The 20,190-nt window shown below is 36.7% G+C and overlaps 1 protein-coding gene across 4 annotated transcripts in view; it reads left to right on the top strand.

Moving 5' to 3' along the window:
* Positions 1–3,098: 3,098 nt before the first annotated feature.
* Positions 3,099–20,190, top strand: part of atp11c (ATPase phospholipid transporting 11C) — a 129,280-nt gene continuing 112,188 nt past the window's right edge. For all 4 annotated transcript variants that reach the window (XM_056472579.1, XM_056472577.1, XM_056472575.1 and 1 more), the window contains exon 1: positions 3,099–3,646. In XM_056472579.1, coding sequence (XP_056328554.1) covers positions 3,620–3,646 — 27 coding nt within the window. In that variant the 5' untranslated portion in view covers positions 3,099–3,619. The remainder of the gene's footprint in view (positions 3,647–20,190) is intronic.

Here is a 20,190-nt window from a genome sequence, read left to right as displayed (position 1 = left end):
AGATACAGCTTTTTTGTATTGCATTTGTCATTATAAAAATTTTTTGTTAGCATTAAGCATTGTCAACTGACATAATCAAATGAAGAAGTCAGTTTTTTGGAAGATCGCCTTGTTAAAGATCACAATAAAACAAGTTGTTACGTCTAGGCTGACACTGAGACGCATTAAATGTCTTTGTAAATGCTTGAATGTTAGTGAAATTCATTCAAAGCCACAATTTATTTTGAGTGGCTGCTAGCAGTGATCACACATAGATAGATAGGCCACAAGACAGCTCAGACACAGAACACCTATAGGCATACACTGAAAATAAAAAGAGTTAAATTTGCTTGTGGTTTACGGTAACATTTCATTTTTACAATTCATTATGTTGTTGTTCTGACCCAGAGTCTTAGCCGTGAATTTGCTCACCTTACAACTATTATCTATAACATTATCACCAACATTATGCAATAACAATATCTACACAGACTCACAATTGACATCATTTAACTTTGATGGGAACAAATCAGGTATTTCCACCTCAAAAATAACATTACTTTCTTAGCTCAAATATATTTTTTCCCCATCTAAAATCGTCTGTGTTTGCCCTAGGACTCATATCTGTAATGAGAACTAATATGAGCATGTGTGAAGAGTCATCTGATTTGTAACTAGTCCATGACTGTAGAAATTGGAAGAGTTATAACCCATGGTGGGAAAAGTTACTTTTAAAAGTAATGCATTACAATATTAAGTTACTTCTCAAAAAAAGTAACTTATTGTGCTCCTTAGTTACTTTTGATGGCAGGTAATGCGATCTGTTGCATTTGTGTTACTTTTGCTTTACTTTTTATTGCTTTTGCTGAGTCTTGATCTCTTTCAGAACTTGCAGTTTTTTTATAGGAGCTCTGCAAATGAACTGTATAACCCACAGCTTAATTTATCTTTAAAAATACATTAAAAATGGGATAATGTTATCTTCTGAGAACTTCCTGACCCCAGAGTTATACATGTTGTATGTACAGATTATGTTTAATGTTTGCTACTTTTGTTCTTTTTGTCTTATTAGTTATCTAAAATCACTGCCCTTTGAGACCATCCCCTTTTCCTTTTCTTCGATGAGTTTAAAATAATGAGCTAATTCTCTTATTGAGTGCATGATTCAATGTGACTAGTTTATTTTAATTCTGCAATTTATTTTTAGAAGCTAATTATTTAAACTAAAAAGTAACTAGCATTAATTTTTTAAAGTTTTTTTTTAAATCAGATATTGTTACTTTAAAAAATTATGTAATGGGTTACTTTGCTCATTACTTATACGTAATACGTTACCCCAACCTGCCCCCAACACTTGTTACAACAGACAATCCATGGTCACCCCGACTTGCAATCCAAATATAATCCACATGGTGGGGCTGTTACAAAAAATATAAAGGGTCAGAGAGGACGTCCACTAGTTATTTTAATAAACTACATCGAGATCATGCAGTTTAACACACGCAATGTTTTTTCCTACACGACTGTTATGATTTAGGCCAGTGATTGGACTTTCAGCAGTGAAAATTGAACCACACTGAACTGAAGTTCAACACTGAACAGTGGACTGACACAGTTTCAATTTACTAGAACTTCTATGCTAGGCTGCTTTGACACAATGTACATGGTAACAGCACTATATAAATAAACATAAATTGAACTGTTATAGCTACTAAGGGCCCTAAATGAAAAAGACTTAAGTTCAGATGTCCACTACAAATACCATTAAAACAGTACAAACTTTTTACCAGAGCATTTGAATGGCTTTTAATGTGTTTGGGGACACATTAGTGTTTGTTTAGTGGTCTAATACCACCCAAGGGGAACCATTACAATTTCAATTAAAACCAATACAATTACCATTATAACCATCAAAACCATTATGCATTCTAAGAGATTTTCGTTTGTTTTCTTTTCAGCAGCGGCATCTGTAGAAATAGGGGTTTGGTAATGTTAGAGGATCTGTTGATTTAGAGAAATATGTGTAATTTTAAATAAATCTATTTAATAATTAAATAAATAAATATAAATGAAATCGATAAAACTGGTTTAATAACGATTAATATATATATATTGAATTGAATTGAATTGAATATATATATATATATATATATATATATATATATATATATATAATTCAATTCAATTCGATTCACCTTTATTTGTATAGCGCTTATACAGTGTAGATTGTGTCAAAGCAGCATCACATAAAAGGTCATGGTAAATTGGAACAGTGTAGTTCAGTTTTTAGTGTTTAAATTCAGTTCAGTTTAGCTCAGTTCAGTGTGGTTTAAAAATCACTACTGAGAGTCCAAACACTGAAGAGCAAATCCAACGATGCGCGGCTCTATAGATCCCGAATCATGCAAGCCAGTGGCGACAGCGGAGAGGGAAAAAAACTTCATTTATTGGCGAAAGTAAAGAAAAAAACCTTGAGAGAAATCAGGCTCAGTTGGGCACGACCATTTTAATTTCTCAGCTGGCCTATATATATATATATATATATATATATATATATATATATATATATATATATATATATATATATATATATATATATATATATATATATATATAATATAAATATATATTTAACATTTGAGTACATTGCATCTAAATATAAGAGTTATAAAAATACCTTCTGAATTAATTCACTTTGAACTTATTACTAAATAAATGTCACAACAGATTTGACTTTATACACAATTGTGCTGCACTTCCAATGCTTTGACATATTGACAACTTAATAATACCTGGGAAAGCATTCCTAGTGTTGGGTTGCGACTGGAAAGACATCCACTGCGTAAAACATATGCTGGATAAGTTGGTGGTTCATTCTGCTGTGGCGACCCCTGATGAATTAAGGGACTATGCCGAAAAGAAAATGAATGAATGAAGCAAAGCAAAGAGAAGCAAATCTTCGCCCCAATCACCACTTGAACCTATATTTCAAAATCGACACGTTGTTTTTGGAAGAACAGTAAAAGAAGAACAGTATCTTCCCAAAAATACATTTCCCAGAAAACTTTGCGTCATGACGCCAAGGAGGGGCGGGGCTTGTCGTTGTAGCGGCTCTTGCGTTAGGAGAGTAAAATGTGTTTGACAGGAATCTGAACGAGAGGAGGGGGCGGCGGCACACGAGTGGAAATCCGCACCTTCAAGAGATCGCCATCACTTTTCTCCCCCTCGTCAATCTCCAGTCGCGTGCGGTGCGTTAACGGCTGGGAGGCGAATGCGGTGAATTATTAGGAGGCTCAGCAACAGGGCACACAGAGTACAGGATGCCGCTGAGTGAATCGACCCCGCGCGCGGGGAGCTCCCGCGACTAGCGCCGCGCAAAGTATCCAAAAAGGAGAATGCGAATGGTTAGAGAGGACAGCATTCAATTAATATGGAAACGATGTAGCTTCACCGCCGCATTGCATATAGCTCGGGGAAACAGGTTAGAAAGTAGATAGCTAAACAAGGCGCATTTTGCCGTCATACATGCAAACTTAACGTTACTCATCCTCGAGCTCAACTAGCCTGTAGTTTGGCCGCAACAAAAGGAACAGCTGCTCGACAGTGTCTTCAGATACCAAAGAAGACGGAACAACTGAAGATGTTACGGAGGAGGCTCAACCGATTGGTATGTATGGCACTCCGCTGCCGCTCACTTACATCTCACTTAAATCGAGCAGATCTATCGATGCAACATCTCAGTTTGTGCACAAGTTGGACGGCTTATTTAAAGACCAGGGAGGCACCCTGCAGAAAGAGCTGCTCTGGCTGACCACAAGAGTTTTTAACACCACCAAAGCTGTAATTACATGAGGTATGCTGGCAACTTCCTGGTAACATGGACCAGCTGTTGCTAAGTGAGTCGTGTCACGCATATTAGCCATTCAAAGCGTGAGTTTATAGGGTTTAGCAGCTGGAAAATATTTTTTGAAGAAGTTGACAGTCGCTTTCGATTGGGCTTGGGCACGTTAGGACTGGGGTTTAGACACTGACGACGCCTCTTCTGTTGTGAAGATAATGGTTTCAGGCAGCTACTTCTGATGTGCTCTGCCAATTTTTTTTAAGTTAAGCTGCATTCCTGATAGTGTTAATCAAATAATACTGCTCGCACTTGCAAGCTAAGCCCTTTACGTGTTGTACTTGAATCCAATAATTAATTTCCTAATGCCCTTCATTGCTGTCGCAACCTTTTGGATGGAAACTTTATTTGGGCACGTGATGCAGTAATTCAGCTTTTACCACGTAATTGCAGAGCATCAGGGCAGAGCTCTTGAAGTTGAATGCTGGCTTTAAGATGAAGCCTTTTTTAGCCTGAACCGCTTTGGTCTGTGGTGGGAATACTTGTAATCAAATTTATCCCTGTTTTTGCTTCAATTATGTTGTAATTCACCATTGCAAATGAATTCACCATGCTCCTCGTGCGCTTGAAGTAATGTTCACCTATAAATAAAATATTTACTCACCCTCATGTGATTCCAAACTAACATAAATGGAGATAGCATCAGTTTTTCTTTGATTGAATAAAAAAAGAAGTGCATGGAAGAAAGATTTTCATACACGTTTGTCAGAACATGCCAGTGAGTAAATGACTGCACCATTTTCATTTGGGTGCACTCTCCATTGTTAAAGTGTTGGTTTTATGATGTTTGATTGTTAATTACTCATTCCATTCATTATTTTAGGGTCAGGGTGACCAAACCAAATCATTGTACGTGTTGTTGTTTTTGCATAAGCTAAACTTTGGTCATGCTTTACCCCTTTATTTCTAGTCATAAGGTCTATGTTACAGAAATGTACAATTTGCTGTGAGAGCAGCCTTGGACATTAGCGGTAGATCTCGATTGCTACTATATTGACTAACTGCCCAACAACCATCAGTGTGAATTTGTGAAGCAATTTATAAGTAAATTTATAAAGCAATTGCAGTCCTAAACTTTGATTTTTTGTGGTTGAGGTGGGTCAGAGCAGGCACATATTACTCTGGTTTTCATGTTGGCTCTAGTTTGGCTCACGTCGGAGGCAGTTTGCCCGATTCAGCATGTTGAGTTGTCATAGGGGGAATTACAGTTAAATTCTTACATGCAAAACACACCTGCTATTTTGCAATCAGCTATACTAGTTTCAATGGTGTATTCAGGTGAAGCTTTTTGGCCGAGATGCAGTCCGTGCAAGCCAATAACACAGGTGAATTTTGACGCAGTTAGATCTTTGAAGTCGGTTCGGTGTGTCATCGCCTCAAGATAAAAGAAGATACCATCAGTCACCCTTAACTTTCATTGTATGAAGCAATAAAATTGCATGGAAAGATTCCATAGAAGAAAGAAAATCATGCAGCTTTGGTGATTAAATGATTGCACCAAATCTGATGTGAGTGCGCACTTTATTATATGTGCTTATGTTAGATCAGATCTGATGTATTGTTAAGTTTTCATTGTATGAAACTCTGTTAGGGCTAATATTATGTTAACCATTCCTTTTGTTATTTCTATGCCAGTGACTGGATGAACCGCATCCTTACTTGCTTAGTCTAATTGTATTTACATAAGCCTTTTAATTTTCGTCATAAGGTTTATGTACCTGAAATTATTTGCAATTTACATTCAAAGGAGGCAGCCTGAACTGTAGAAATAAATAATGATTGCAACTAAAAACGCTGTTACCAACCACTTGATCCAGCAAACGCTCTCTGAGAGGTTGCATGTTTTTAGGGGTCGTTCACACAGAAGAGGTTTTGCATTCTGCTATTTTGTTTTTCCATTGTTTTTCATTGTAAATGTGCTAGACGTACAGGTTTAACCACTGTGCTTTCCTGATATTGCTTTGGCAGCGTTCTGCAGGTAGACAACTTGGCATACTAAAAAGACAATTTGTACTATTTCGCATTTTGAAATCCAGAAACATGTTCTGTGAGAAGTCAGTTTCAATTTCCAGACTTTTCTTTTTATGTTTTGTAAGTGCATGGTACATATTTCACTGGGAATCATTCATCTGTTTATGTCTTGCTTTTCAATTGTTTTAAGTTAATGAATTTCTTCAGATTTCTTTTAATTCAGATTTCTAGCTGGTGAAGTATGTAGAATGACCCTAATCTCTAAGGTCAAATTTACACACAGAAAAGCACAAAACTCTTCAGAAGTGAAGCAACTCTAGGTGTCTTTACACTGAGTACAAATCCATTTACACAGCAATTTCAACTGCGTTACCTTAATATTTGGTGGTGTCACAGATCACATGGTTTGGATCACATTACATTTTTTTTAAGTCATGGATCGGACCATTTTTCAGAATAACCAAAAAGGGGAGGAAACAAATGAAACTTGCCTTCCGTTTATTACAAAAACAGTAATGCTTGAAACTTTTATTTTTAACAAACAGCTTAGAACCTGTAATTTGAACACCCCTGCTAATATTGGGTACTGAGAAGTTCAAGTAAATTTTGAATCCTGAGTGTTTCATGACTTTGTTCCAGGTTATTCCTTTAAAGGGTCATGAAATCCCTCTCTTACACTAGAAATTAATTTTTTTTTTTTGGAAAATGTAACTTGGCATTGGCATGTAAAGCAGTAGAGAGGCAGTGGTCATCTGTCAGTGGTTCATACTGGAGCATTTGAAAGTCATGTCAGTCAGTGTTTGAATGCAGCGTAAATCCACTGACGGATCAGCTGATAGATGTAGCTTTCAAACTGATGATCATAATAGCCAATAACTGCCATATCTGTTAAGTGTGTGAACACAGTGGTCGATCAACAATGCTCAATCCACTCTGCAGCTCTCAAAATCCCAAAAAATTCAGAACAGACTCTTAGAGTACCCATCATGAACCCTGAACTACTGCGCGGTCTTACAGCTTGATTCAAATAATTCAGAAACAGTATCTTCTCATAGGATAAGAAAACTCGGTCTCATGAATAATAATCAGACACTGACGTATCATTGAAGTACTCCCAGTCCTATGCTACATCACCAAAAGGGACACCGTGCCATATAGTATTTAAACCCAGAAGATAAAATAAGGGGGAAAAGCTCAAAAGTAACCCAACAATTATAGCTAAAAGATGCTAACATCTTAATTGATGTTCAACGCAGAAATTTGTTAAAATCGCAGAAAAGTTGAACCCTTTAACACATTTTGTTTAGTGATTGACTGTGAAATTAAAAGTCAAAATTAGTCGACTAGTAGGTTTAGCAACATTTGTGCATCCCTGCTAGTCTGTCACATAGCTCAAATGGCACTGGCTCTAGATCCCTCCTTTTATGCTGCTCTGCTTTACTGCCTTGTCTCTTTTTTTATGGTGTAAATCTTCAATAACCTGTTGGTGCCATTAGGCTAAATTGTGCTGCTGGTAGTGCAAGTACTTTAGATACCAGCAATAATAGACCAATATAATGATGGCATGCGTTGATATTCCCATAGGTGTTGTAATATTACTCCAGTCAGCATATTCTCTTGCCCTGCTATGGAGTTTGCCTCTGTATCTTTTTGTGTGGCTCATAAATAACGTTTGCATGGCTGCCATGCCTGTTGTCACTGATGCAGACAGTATTGTTATTGCCACCTCCTCTTTTTTTGTCCATGTTATCTGTACAGAATGTCTTCTGTTGCCTGGAAAGTCAAGGTCTTTTTGAGTTGAACAGACAGGAATCGTCTGTCTTGATATCCTGCTAGCTCTGCATTCTTAGGGAAAGTCATGATGGGAGAGTGGCATTGGGACCGGTTGCTGGAAAACTTCATTGATCGTGATTCTCAGAGTCTGACTGGAATATGCAGAATCTTGGTGCCTTTGATGTTCTATCATGTTGTGTCTCGGCTAGCGGTCTGGAGGAAATTTGATATCATTCAGTGTACGCATGTAAGGGAAGTCCTATCCTGAAAGCTTTCCGGAGCCTGCTTCTTGTTCCTGCAGGTGCTTCTGAATTTGTTCAGAGAAGTCCTAGAAGGTTCAATTATACAGAGAGTACTGGTGCATTTAATTCGGGCACAATAATGGTCAGATTAATAATCGCAAGTATTTTGCTCTAGTTATATACACTCAGCGGTACACCAAACTAGTAGCAGGTTGGACCCCTTTTGCCTTCAGAACTGCATTACTCCTTTGTGGCATAGATTCAACGAGGTACTGGAAATATTCCTCAGAGATTTAGGTCCATATTGACATGATTGCGTCACATTTGTTGGCTGCACATTCATAATGCAAATCTCCCATTCCCCCACATCCCAAAGGTGCTCTATTGGATCGAGATCTTGTCATTCAGGAGGCCATTTGAGTACAGTAAACTCATTGTCATGTTCAAGAAACCAGTCTGAGATGATTCGCTCTTTATGGCATGGCACGCTATTCTATTGGAAGTAGCCATAAGAAGATGGGAATGCTGTGGTCATAAAGGGATGGACATGGTCAGCAACAATACTCCAGTAGGCTGTGGTGTTGACACGATGCTCAGTTGGTACTAATGGGCTCAAAGTGTGCAAAAAAAAACCTACACCATTACACTACCACCACCAGCCTGAACTGTTGATTCAAGGCAGGATGGATCTATGCTTTCATGTTGTTGATGCCAAATTCTGACACTACCATCTGAATGTTGCTGCCATGTGATTGGCTGATTAGAAATTTGCTTTAACAAGCAGTTGGACAGGTGTACCTAATGAAGTGACCGGTGAGTGTATAAAAAATGTTCTAATTTAATGTTTCTCTATATGTTTTATCAGAAATGTGTCACTAAAATTCATAATAATCTACGGATATATGCTGTATAATTAAGTGAAAAATGCTGCATGACATTAATGATAAATCTATTTGAAGTTACAATGTGAGTGCTGGCCAGTGAGGGAGTACAAAGAAACCGTCTAGTTTGAGTACTCCATAAGAGAAATGTTTTGAGAGGAATTTAACTTGACCTTTGGAACCCTAAACTTTTAAAACTCATCGAAGTTTGTTGTTAAAAAAATCTGATAAAATGACAATGTATAGTTTAGTCCTTTCATTTACAGAGTTTTTTGAGCAATTGTAGCCTTTTTGTTTTTAGTTAGACTTCAAAGTTGTTGACGCATTGAGTGTATGTCAGACTCTACCTGAGAGGATTTGTTTGTTACACTTCTCTCTGAGCATTTATACAAGGATTTTCTTCTTCAGCAGTTAAAGGTGAAGTTAGAGAACTTGCTTTGGTGCAAATGACGCTCTTTTACGAAAGACTTTGCTTCTTTGAAGCAAACCCCTGAGGAGATCTGAAGATGAAACTGTGTGGATGTTATTAACCGTGGCTTGACCAAAGAACACTACAAATATTTGATGTATTAGAGTTCTTTTTCCCTACTATTCATCGTCATCTTTTTGTCACCAACTGTAATGGTTTTAAATAATTTTTGTTAACAATTTTGCTAAACATTTGTGAATTGTTTGTCTTTTCTATCTTTTTAATTTCTCAAATGTTGGCTGTTAGTATGATTATATGTTTAATCATAATCTCATAGTGCTCCAAAACAACAACAAAATGTGCATTTAGAAGATATAAGCATTCAAATTCAGATATAGGCTAGTCTCTTTCTTCCGCTAGTACGGGCCAATGATTTTTATGACATCATTCTTCACTTCAGCGTCTCATCAGATTTCTGATCAATAAAATTATATTTACTATCTGAAGCCTTCCACCCCATACAATGTGTTTGTGTTTGCTTACAATTTTAGCAGCACTGCTTACAGTGGTTTTTCCCTTTCATTTTCCAATGAGGATTTAAAAAAAGTATTTGTTGGAGTGTGTTATAAACCCATCAAGAAACGGAATGAATCACAAACTTTAATTTAAAGTAAAGGAAATTGGGGGGGAAAAAGCCAAATGTATAGAAAGGTGTACTCCTGGCTAGATCGTCTGCTCAAGCTGAGGCTGAGCAGAAAACTTATCTTACCCATCTGAATTCTACACAGAGCTCTGTGTGTTAAAACACGATGGAGGAGAACAAACATCGTAAAGCAGTTCATCCTTGGCATTATAAACAGCACTGACGAGTGGAAGAGAAGGCAAACACTGATGTGCACCAATATATCACAAACTGAACATCATCAGAGTTGCTGTAAATGATCATTTTTTTCCCTGTAGTAACAGTTCCATATTGTATCTAAAGGGGGAATCTGCTGGAATTTATCTTTAATAAAACAAAAAAGAAAAACGAGGATGCCCTGTCGAAACGCCTTGTTTCAGTGGAAAGCATAGCAAAATAAATCGTTTTAGTTGGTTTTAATGTTAATGCCCAGTCCTAATTTTATTTTTGTATCCCTACCCCTTCCCATTGGCCCTTGAAACTGAGTGTAAAGGGGAAAGGCTTCAAAATTTGCTCCTAAAAAATGGGACAGCACTACAACACATACACACGTTATCATATGTCATCTCTTACTACATATGAGATTGACAATCACAACGGCTGTAGTTATTCCAGTTGTGTTTATTTTGGTATTTATCTTCAAATCACTAAAGACATATATTACGTTATCATAATGATATAATGTGGCAATAAGATCGTAACTGTACAGCGCATTTACACAGTGGCCATATTCATCTACGTAACACACAAAAACAACATTAACATTATAGCAAACACTGTTAAAAGGTCATTCCCAGCCACTAGGTTTTTCTGACAGCGTATTCGAGTGTCATCGAGTGACAGATGTGAAAGTATGTTGTGGGACTACTTTTACTTTATTTTTTTTTTAAAGCATGATGGTAAAAAACGAACACTGTTATGAATGTATTAAAACATATGCTTGTTTGTTGTAAAAATTCGTAATGACAAAAAATACTAATTTGCAGAGTTGGGTTAGCGCGTTATAAGTAACGTGTGTTACGTAATAATATTTCTTTTCTAAAGTAACGAGTTATATAACGCATTGCTTTTAAAAATAAGTCATATATTGAGTTACTTTAAAAAATGTCACTTTTTACCTTGCTTAATTGGCTTAAAAAACATATTGCGGAATAATAAAAATGACCTTAGTCAGGTTGAATCACACACTCAATGAGAGAGCGTGCTGCGAGGGAACAGACAGTCGACTCGCACTCATCATCATCATCAGGTCTCGTTTTTTTCGCAGCAGATGAGTCCATGTACTGTTCTACTAGCTGAATATCTAAGGATATGGGTTTACTTCGGGACAGAGGAGGTATCCGGCATGTTAATACTTACTGAAGACGCAAAGCGTTTCACGACAACTTCATTCAATTTAATGAACTGGGTTGACCAGTTAACTTTACTGTAGAAGCAACTGCGTTTGGTAATATAGTAAGATATTTTCACTTTTGCGAAATGATTCACACATTTGTTCAGGCCACATGAAGCTATTTATTTAGTGTATAAAGCTCAAAGATATATTTTGACATGGGTATGTTTTTTTATCTTCTGACTGACTGATTTTTTTATTAAACATTTTTAAAATCTGTTTTGCCTTAATAAATTAATTCTTGTTAGTATTCATGCTTTATTGCAGTCTTTATCTCAACGGACCTTGAATTTACATAACTGATAACACAAAACATTTAAAAGTAGCAAACACATTCCATGCTTTCATTAAGCTGTGTAAACAGCATGTACAGTATAGCTCAGAAAGTTCTCAAAATATAACTTTATCCAAAATTTTTTAAAGGTTAAATAGGTGTTTGTTAAGTGCAGATTGTCTCGATTAAAAATGTGACAAAACACTTTCAAATTCCGAAAGAGATCAAACCTCAGCCAGGTAAGGCAAAAGTAATTCATTCATTCATTCATTTTCTTTTCGGCTTAGTCCCTTTATTAACCTGGGGTTGCCACAGCGGAATGAACCGCCAACTTATCCAGCACGTTTTTACGCAGCAGAACCAGCAACCTTCTTGCTGTGAGGCGACAGCACGACCTACTGCGCCACTGCGTCGCCGGCAAAAGTAATATAACACATTATTTTCCACAAAAATTTACTAAGTAACACACTTAGTTACTTTTTGGGGGGGGGGAGTAACTCAATATTGTAATGCACTACTTTCAAAAGTAATTTACCCCAACACTGCTAATTTGTGCATCTCCTGACTTCCGTGTGCAGCCATGCTGTTGTTGCAGATGGTGTAGTCTGGGAAATTTTTGTAAGGGCTTTCTAGCCCTTTCCTTTAGAACTACGCCTTCAAGCTAAAGAGAATTGGGATACAGCTAACCCTTCACGTGAATGCGCAAAACGAGGGGTAAGGAGAAGGGCTAAGTGTTAGAATCGGGATTGGGCCGAAGTCACCTTTTTATATAGCACTTATGCAGTCATCAAACATGTTTCTGTTGATCTGATCACAAGTAGACATTGCAGTCGTTGGTGCAAATTATGTAACATCTTGAAATTGTTTAATTTCTACTACTTCCAGAGATAGTTGAAAACACATTGTGCTCAATTGCTTTCAAACAGCCACAAAGTAACACCTACACTCTTTCAACTGACATAATGTTTTAATGGGATAGTGCACTTTTCAGACAGCATGTAAACTTTGCCACTGGAAATTGTACATTTGGTTTGAAGGTAAAAAGCACACTGTTGTTTTCCAGTCCTGGTTCTAACACAAACTCTTTTGCAGCTGTAAGATCCGAACCTAAAGCTAGTGCTCTCCTAATCGTTTTCCATTCAAGCTTCAAGTTTCAAGTACAAATTGCACAAGATTAGTTTTCAGTGTTGGATCAAATGATAAGAAAGTGCTTGTATACACCCGCCCATGGATCCTCCTAAGGAAATCAAGAAATTGGTGGACAAAAGCAGGTGAGAATGGAAAGAATCTCCCGCATTTATCAATGATCCAGCTTAATACCAGATGCAAACTGCGCCTCCGACTTATTGTTGGTGCCCACATAATTCTGAGGTCTTGCATTTGCATCACACCCACAATATGCCACAGTCCTTTTTCCTTACAGTTTAAGCCAGGCAATGCAAAGTACTTTAAATTTAACATCACGATAAGTAGCTGCGAGTTGTTTCTGTCATATTGTTTTCTGTAGTTTTGAACCCACCAAAGCCTTTCACCACCCCTTGTGCTTGGCTGTTTTGTCCGTGCTTTGTCCAAGTAGTCAGGCGTACAGTCACGCAAGGGCCGCTCAGCGCTGCTCCACTCCGCTGCCTCCACTGCGCTGTGTCCTAGCTGCTAATCAGTCGGGCCGTCTGGCTGTGCCTACAAAGGATGTTTTTGGGTGTCCTGGTGGTGCAGGAACGCATCATAAACAGAAGCCGTCAGCCTTTAGGGAGCCTGGTGTGAGAGTTTGTTGGAAGCAGCCTCTGTATGACTGCTCACTCAAGGCTCATGTGTATGTGCGCAGTGCTCACTCACTTCACAGGCATTGTGGCTGTGTGTGTGATCTGTCAAATTATGTCCTGACAAGGTGTTACTGTAAACTCATTATGTGTTTGTGTACATCAAAATGGTGGAAAATCTGGTATGTGCTGATATTGAATATATGCATTTAGCATTAAAGCATTGCTTATCATGATATTGATGATTGGAAATATTTCTTGAGCAGCAAATCAGCATGTTGGATTGATTTCTGAAGAATCATGTAATACTGGAGAAATTGCTGCTGAAAGCTTACAGGCAATACAGGAAAAATTTGCCCAGAAATATTTAAAAATAGCGGCTTTTCTACTATTGTGTTGTATCATGCTAAGAACTGTCAAGGACAGTTTCAGTTGTGTTTCCACATAAGCCAGGAATAGTGCAGCAGGATTACAAACTGTTTTCGGCCCGGAAATCTAGCCACAGCTAGAAAGCCTTGCTGAATTGTTAGGGCACATGGGTGAGTGTGAACATGACGTTGCCATTCTGTTTCCTGGCTGCCAGTTTCTCAATAGCTGGCTAAGCCGAAGTGTGCTTTTTTATTTTATTTTATTTTATTTTATTTTATTTTATTTTATTTTATTTTATTTTATTTTATTTTATTTGGTTTTGTTTACTTTTGTTTAGTTATTTAGTTTTATTTTAATTGTATTTTATTTTGTTTTTGTTTTATTTTTAATTTTGTTTTATTTAATTTTGTTTTATTTTAATAAAATTTTGTTTTATTTTAATTAAATTTTGTTTTATTTAATTATATTTTAATTGCATTTTATATTGTTTTTGTTTTATTTTAATTTAGATTTGTTATTTAATTTCATTTAATTTTGTTTTTATTTGATTATATTTTAATTGCATTTTATTTAGTTTTATTTTAATTTAATTGTATTTTATTTTATTTTTACTGTATTGTATTTTATTTTATTTTACTGAACAACGTAAATCAAAGAAAAAATGAATTCCCCAAATTTCCTCATTTATAGTGCCGTTTACATTAGACTTGCATTACCGAGGCCCAATCTCAATTCTCCTCCTTAAGCCTGATTTATACTTTTGCATCAAGCGCACGTGTATGCTCCGGCACAGCCTTCGCATGGTCGCATAGCCCTTGCCATGTCTGATGCCGAAACTGATGCGGAGCTCTCAAAATATTTAACTACGCGTCGCAATGCTCTGTGATTGATCGGCTTGGTAACTGTGACAAGTGTGGGTGGTGCTGAGAGCCGTGAGCCCGTTGGAGCAAGTGTTTACAAGTGTGGAGTCCCTTGAAGGAGCTTCAGATGGAAACTTGTTTTGTGTTTACCTTATGATTAAAGTTGTTGCATGTCCACCGGCTCCTGCTTCTGAATGAGCGAGTTTTAGCTACTTGTACATTAAGGTAGAATTCAGAAAAAAAAAACACCTGTGAAGAAACTCGACACAGAGGAACATAACCTACTGCCAGCTAGCGCTTCAGAATGTTATTGAGCAACAAAAATAACATGCAGAAGTATAAATGCATGACTACACGCAAGGCAGACGCCCGTGGGCCCGGGCTAAGGGGAAGGGCTAGATACCCCAATGAAACAAATTTTTTTTTCTGGACCACACTCGAAACCACGCGGTATGAAAATTTCCCAAAATACACCATTTATAACTGCAAAATGGCTACGCAATGAAGTAATGAGATGCACAAATTAGTATTTTTTTTTGTAATTACAAATTTCTACAACAAACTAGCATACGTTTTAATATATTTAAAACGGTGTTCATGTTTTTCAATCATGCTTTTTAAAAAAATGCTAAATTTTGCTATCTATAATCCCTAATATTAACTCTTGTATAGCAGTCCCACAAGATACTTTCACATCGGTCGCAAAAAAAAAAGTTATCAGTGACAAAGTGGAAACTGAAACCATTGTCATGCTAACCGGCCCAGATCGAAGTGGAATGGTTGTACAAAGAGAATTTTTCAGCCCGATAGTGTAAAAGTACACTGTTAAGAAAAAAGTAGGGTTGTACACAACTCATTCATAGTGTCCCAACACAAATTAAGTTAACGTGGGAAATTTAACATAAAACCATTACATTTTCCCCAAAAAGTCTCAAGAATTGTCATTTCAGCTCATTTTAAATAAGTAGTTTAAACAAGCAGCAAAATAATATTACTATAATAGTATTAATATATGTTAACATCATTTATTTGAAACTTCGATAAATGTTATAATTCTATATAAAGATTATTATAATCTTCAATATTTGTTATAATTGTTGTTGTTACTTTTTATTCAAATAAACAAGATGGTGAGCATGTTTTAAAAAGGAAAAACACAGGACTTCTGGTAAAGTTGTTGTTATTAGTACTTGCATTGCTTCATAGAGGCATATATTGCAAAATGTTATATGCTGCAGATTTACACTAAGGGCTGAAACAGCTGCTGCTGTGAAGCGCTGTTTCCGTGCACAATGTGAATGCTGTGAACTGTCAATATGAGCCCCAAACAGAATATACACTATGCAGCTTTTTTGCTGCAGATGCAAGCATTGGCCTAAAGAAAGGACAAAGAAAGACCATATACTGGCAAAGTAAAATGAATACCCATGTCTACTGATGATACATTCAGGTCTAATGAAGCTAAACGACCAGTCGGTTCAAGAAACTGAAAATGTTTTACACAATTATCATTTACTCCATACTCTCAACAAATAGTGCATTTACGACACTCTGGAATATAATATTCATGTGGCGTTATGATTAAGTGTTGGTTATCTGAAAAGTTCATCTTCCCCATTCAGATCACACATGCAAACTTTTCTTACTGTCTGCATAAACAGTAGATAGCAGTGTACTTGATCAGCACAAGCAAGTTAAGTTTGTGTAAGGGTTTGTACCCACACTCGTCATTTTGTGACAGGAAGCTCAAGCTCTAGACTTTTGTAGAATGCAGTCAGGCCTGTTTGCCAAGGCTGTGTGTACACTATAAAAATATTATAAATAATGTTCTGCTTTTGATTGTTTTGTTTCTGGAGACCTCAGTGTATTGTCTGAAGGTGTATGTATTCATTTGGTGTTGCCTGTATATGTTTTTTGCTGTTACTCTCAAAGATGATGCTGAAAGACGTTGACTTAAATTTGAAATGAATTTACAGTGGAACACATTTTTTGTTAAAATTAAAATACAATATCAGACATAGGGGAGAACAGTTTTTTGAAAAATGGCAACAATTTATTGCATTCTTTAATCACTTAACCTTGAGTGGATTGAGTGAAGGTATGCATGTATGCATGTATACGGTTTGTTATTATTATTTTTTTCTGTATTTGTGTTTATTTTATTTATTATTATTATTATTATTAACACCAAATAATTGATTTTTTTATTTTAGGTGAACCATTCAGCGCTTTATTTCATTGTTTGCATTATTATTAACAGGATTGCTTGATTCTTGAACAACCTAATGTTTTCTTAGACTACTCGTATAATTTATATTGATTTAAAAATACATTTTCAAATAATTGTAGATGGCACGACTAATAAAAATTAGAACAGATAATACTTAAATGTGTGGATGAGCTGAAAAAGGATATCTAAAAATAAAGTATACACAGTTATTCAATAGCTACGCTTTCATACACTTATTTTTATGCGCATTTTGGATATGTGCTTAATTTGTTTGATGGAAACACCAAGATTTAGTGTTAACTTAGTAGGATAGATGGATCGGTAGATTAACTTAGTAGGATAAACTTTTTATTCAATTTATTCAGAAAAAATGTGCATAAATTACGATGGTAATCTTTTTACTGAACAAATTCCAGTATGCGCATTAAAAGTCATGTGATTTTGTTATAAGAGATCACGATGATGAAAATGTGTGTAAATGGATAAACCAGCAGGCTGACCGCATTGTAAAACATCTAAAATGTTGTTTTGGTCATTCTAAAACACCTTAACCATTTCAGTATTAGTGTTTTTTTTTTTAGTAATTGCCTCTAGAATTATCAAGAGCGTCTGTTCCATGTTTGATGCCTTCAAACGCTCATTGTGTGTCAGCATACTGCCCTCTGAGGTACAAGTGATTTATTAAATAAAGATTGACGCAGCTTTTCCTACCGCAGCAAATTCCATTTTTACTGTTGATATTTGGCGTCAGTTTATCAGGAAATGTTCTCTTTGACTACTTTGACTTCATTTATTCCCACGTCTTTTATGCGATGTTGCAGTTTTGTGCAAAAATTTTATTTGCATCTTTGGATGGAAACATAGCTATTGTCTTATTGGTGTTCAGGGTGTAAAAGGTAGTAAATGAAATTAGCCAAAATTAAGGGCATTACATTTACATTTACATTTAGTCATTTAGCAGACGCTTTTATCCAAAGCGACTTACAAATGAGGACAAGGAAGCAATTCACACATCTATAAGAGCAGCAGTGAATAAGTGCTATAGACAAGTTTCAGGTGTGTTTAAAAAGCAATAAACCTAATCTGACAAGGAATAAAAATTTCAAGTCCAATTTTTTAATACCCATTTTCAATTTGTGTAAAGTTCAGGCCTTTATTCTAAAATTTGCATGATTTATTTATATGTTGAGAGTAGGACCTGAGCGATATCATGTGAGGTGGTATGGTAGCTTGGCAACAGAGCCCCAACGTCAACACCGATCTATCGGCACAGTTCAGCAGGATTGTCTAATCATGCCAAGAACGGTTTGTAATTGTGCCGTGCCATTCTAGGCTCAGTAGAGAAACAACCGTAACTGTACCGAACTGTTCATAGAAGAGCGGCTATTGACATTGATGACATACAGTTAAAGTTTGAATTTTTAGCCCCCCTGAATTATTAGCCCCCTGTTTATTTTTTCCCCAATTTCTGTTTAACGGAGAGTAAAACTTTTCAAAACATTTCTAAACATAATAGTTTTAATAACTCATTTCTAATAACTGATTTATTTGATCTTTGCCATGATGACAGTAAATAATATTTTACTAGATATTTTTCAAGACACTTCTATACAGCTTAAAATGACATTTTAAGTGACAATTAGGAAATTTATTGTATAACAATGGTTTGTTCTGTAAAAAAACACCCACTTTTCTAGCTTCAGGGCTAATAATTTAAAATGTTTTCAAAAAAATTAAAAACTGCTTTTATTCTAGCCAAAATAAAATAAATGAGACTTTTTCCAGAAGAAAAAATATTATCAGACACTGTGAACATTTCTTTGCTCTGTTAAACATCATTTGGGAAATATTTAAAAAAGAAAAAAAAAAAAAATCAAAGGGGGCGAATAATTCTGACTTCAACTGTATATGACATAATTAAAAACTATGGACAATAGCCCACTGTGACATCTTGATTAATCCCTCTGCTTTACTTAAATGTATATGTTATCTGCAATATGTTATTCCATTTAGAAAGATATTTCATTTACGCCACTACAGTTGCAGCTCTAAGTCGTGCTTGTAGTAATTTTTTTAGTTAGAAGGTATTAAAAAAGGTAGTAAAAGGTATTAAATTAAACTGAAGAAGTTATATACCCTGGTGTTTTTTTTTAATATCCAGTGAAGCTTGTGCATCAAACCATGTTAATTCCATCCTCTCTGCCTATTTTGAATGGAAGCGGTTGAACAATTATGAACAATAATTTGTGTCTTTATGCTTTCACAACACGGCTCATGCTTTGACAATGCATTTCAGTCTTTTCAAAACAGATGAGCCCTACCCTTGTCTCTGTTATTTTGTGTTAAAACAGCCACCATGTGCCTTCCCTTTCTCAGAAAGCCTATGATATTACAGGCACAAGACCTGGCTCTGTTTGCTTTGGAGCCTCTTGACCGCCTAGCAATGCATCTCAGCTGGAATCTTAAGCTCCTTCTCAGATCTGACCATCACAAACAACCTCTAATCATCGCTGACCACCTGTTGCAGGGCTAGTTACACCGATGATAACCATGTTGATGGTGTGATGGGCTTTCCGGGGTAAGTGGTGGAGGGTGAGGGGCCCATATTGGCCTGCCTGGGCTAGTGATTTATTGGCCTTGTTTCATCAGGAGAGCCGCGTATTGATTAGAGTCCTGCTCCGTTTTGCTGCCATTTGTCTTGTCCCTCCCGAACCGGCTGGCAGACAGAAATGCTTATGCTGACTAGTACTTCTTCTTCTTCTTTCTCCCTTGCTCTCTCTCACACTGCACTCCGGCTCACCATAATGAAAACGCAGCCAGCCGCACAAGGCTGAAGCGCACATCCCATCAGAGACCGAATGTGCGAGAGAAAATGGTGCAGAAAGAAGTGCAGATGCAGATCTACCTGTTGTATTCTTCTGTTACCTCCCATCTATAATAGACAGGCTTTCAGAGGCTGATTGCCACAGCGAGGGCTGTCGGAGATCAAGGAGCATCCGGGTCTATCTCTAAAAGCAAGGCTGAATTCTCAGTTTGTCATTTTAAATAATTCACGTGGCTCGTTTTTAAAATTCTCCTCACAGCGTTCCTCCCTTCCCAGCTGTATATCGTCGCCAGGCTCGCAGGCTTGAAATGCATTCCTGTCATTTATATATTTATAAAGCCTCATCCTGAGATTCCCTGTGTTGCGCCCTGGCTACCGGCAAGACCCCAAGAGCCACTTGCACTGCAGTGTGAAGAGAATAATGAAAAGTGTGAGTGTGTGAAAAGGAAACAGAAAGCGTGAGTTGGTGCTTCTTGGTACTTCTGCTTTTACAGACGAAAAAAAAAGAGAGATTTTCCACATACCAGCAAAAGCTCCCATTACACAGCCTTGATGCACATCCGCATATACAGAGTTCCTGGTTAAATAACTGGCTCTGAAGAGAACTGGATGAGCCCACGCTGGACTTTCCCATCAGTCCGCTGCAGG

Source organism: Danio aesculapii, chromosome 14 (assembly GCF_903798145.1).
Source record: "Danio aesculapii chromosome 14, fDanAes4.1, whole genome shotgun sequence".
Lineage (NCBI taxonomy): Eukaryota > Metazoa > Chordata > Actinopteri > Cypriniformes > Danionidae > Danio > Danio aesculapii.
This window is presented reverse-complemented; position numbering and strand designations above follow the sequence as displayed.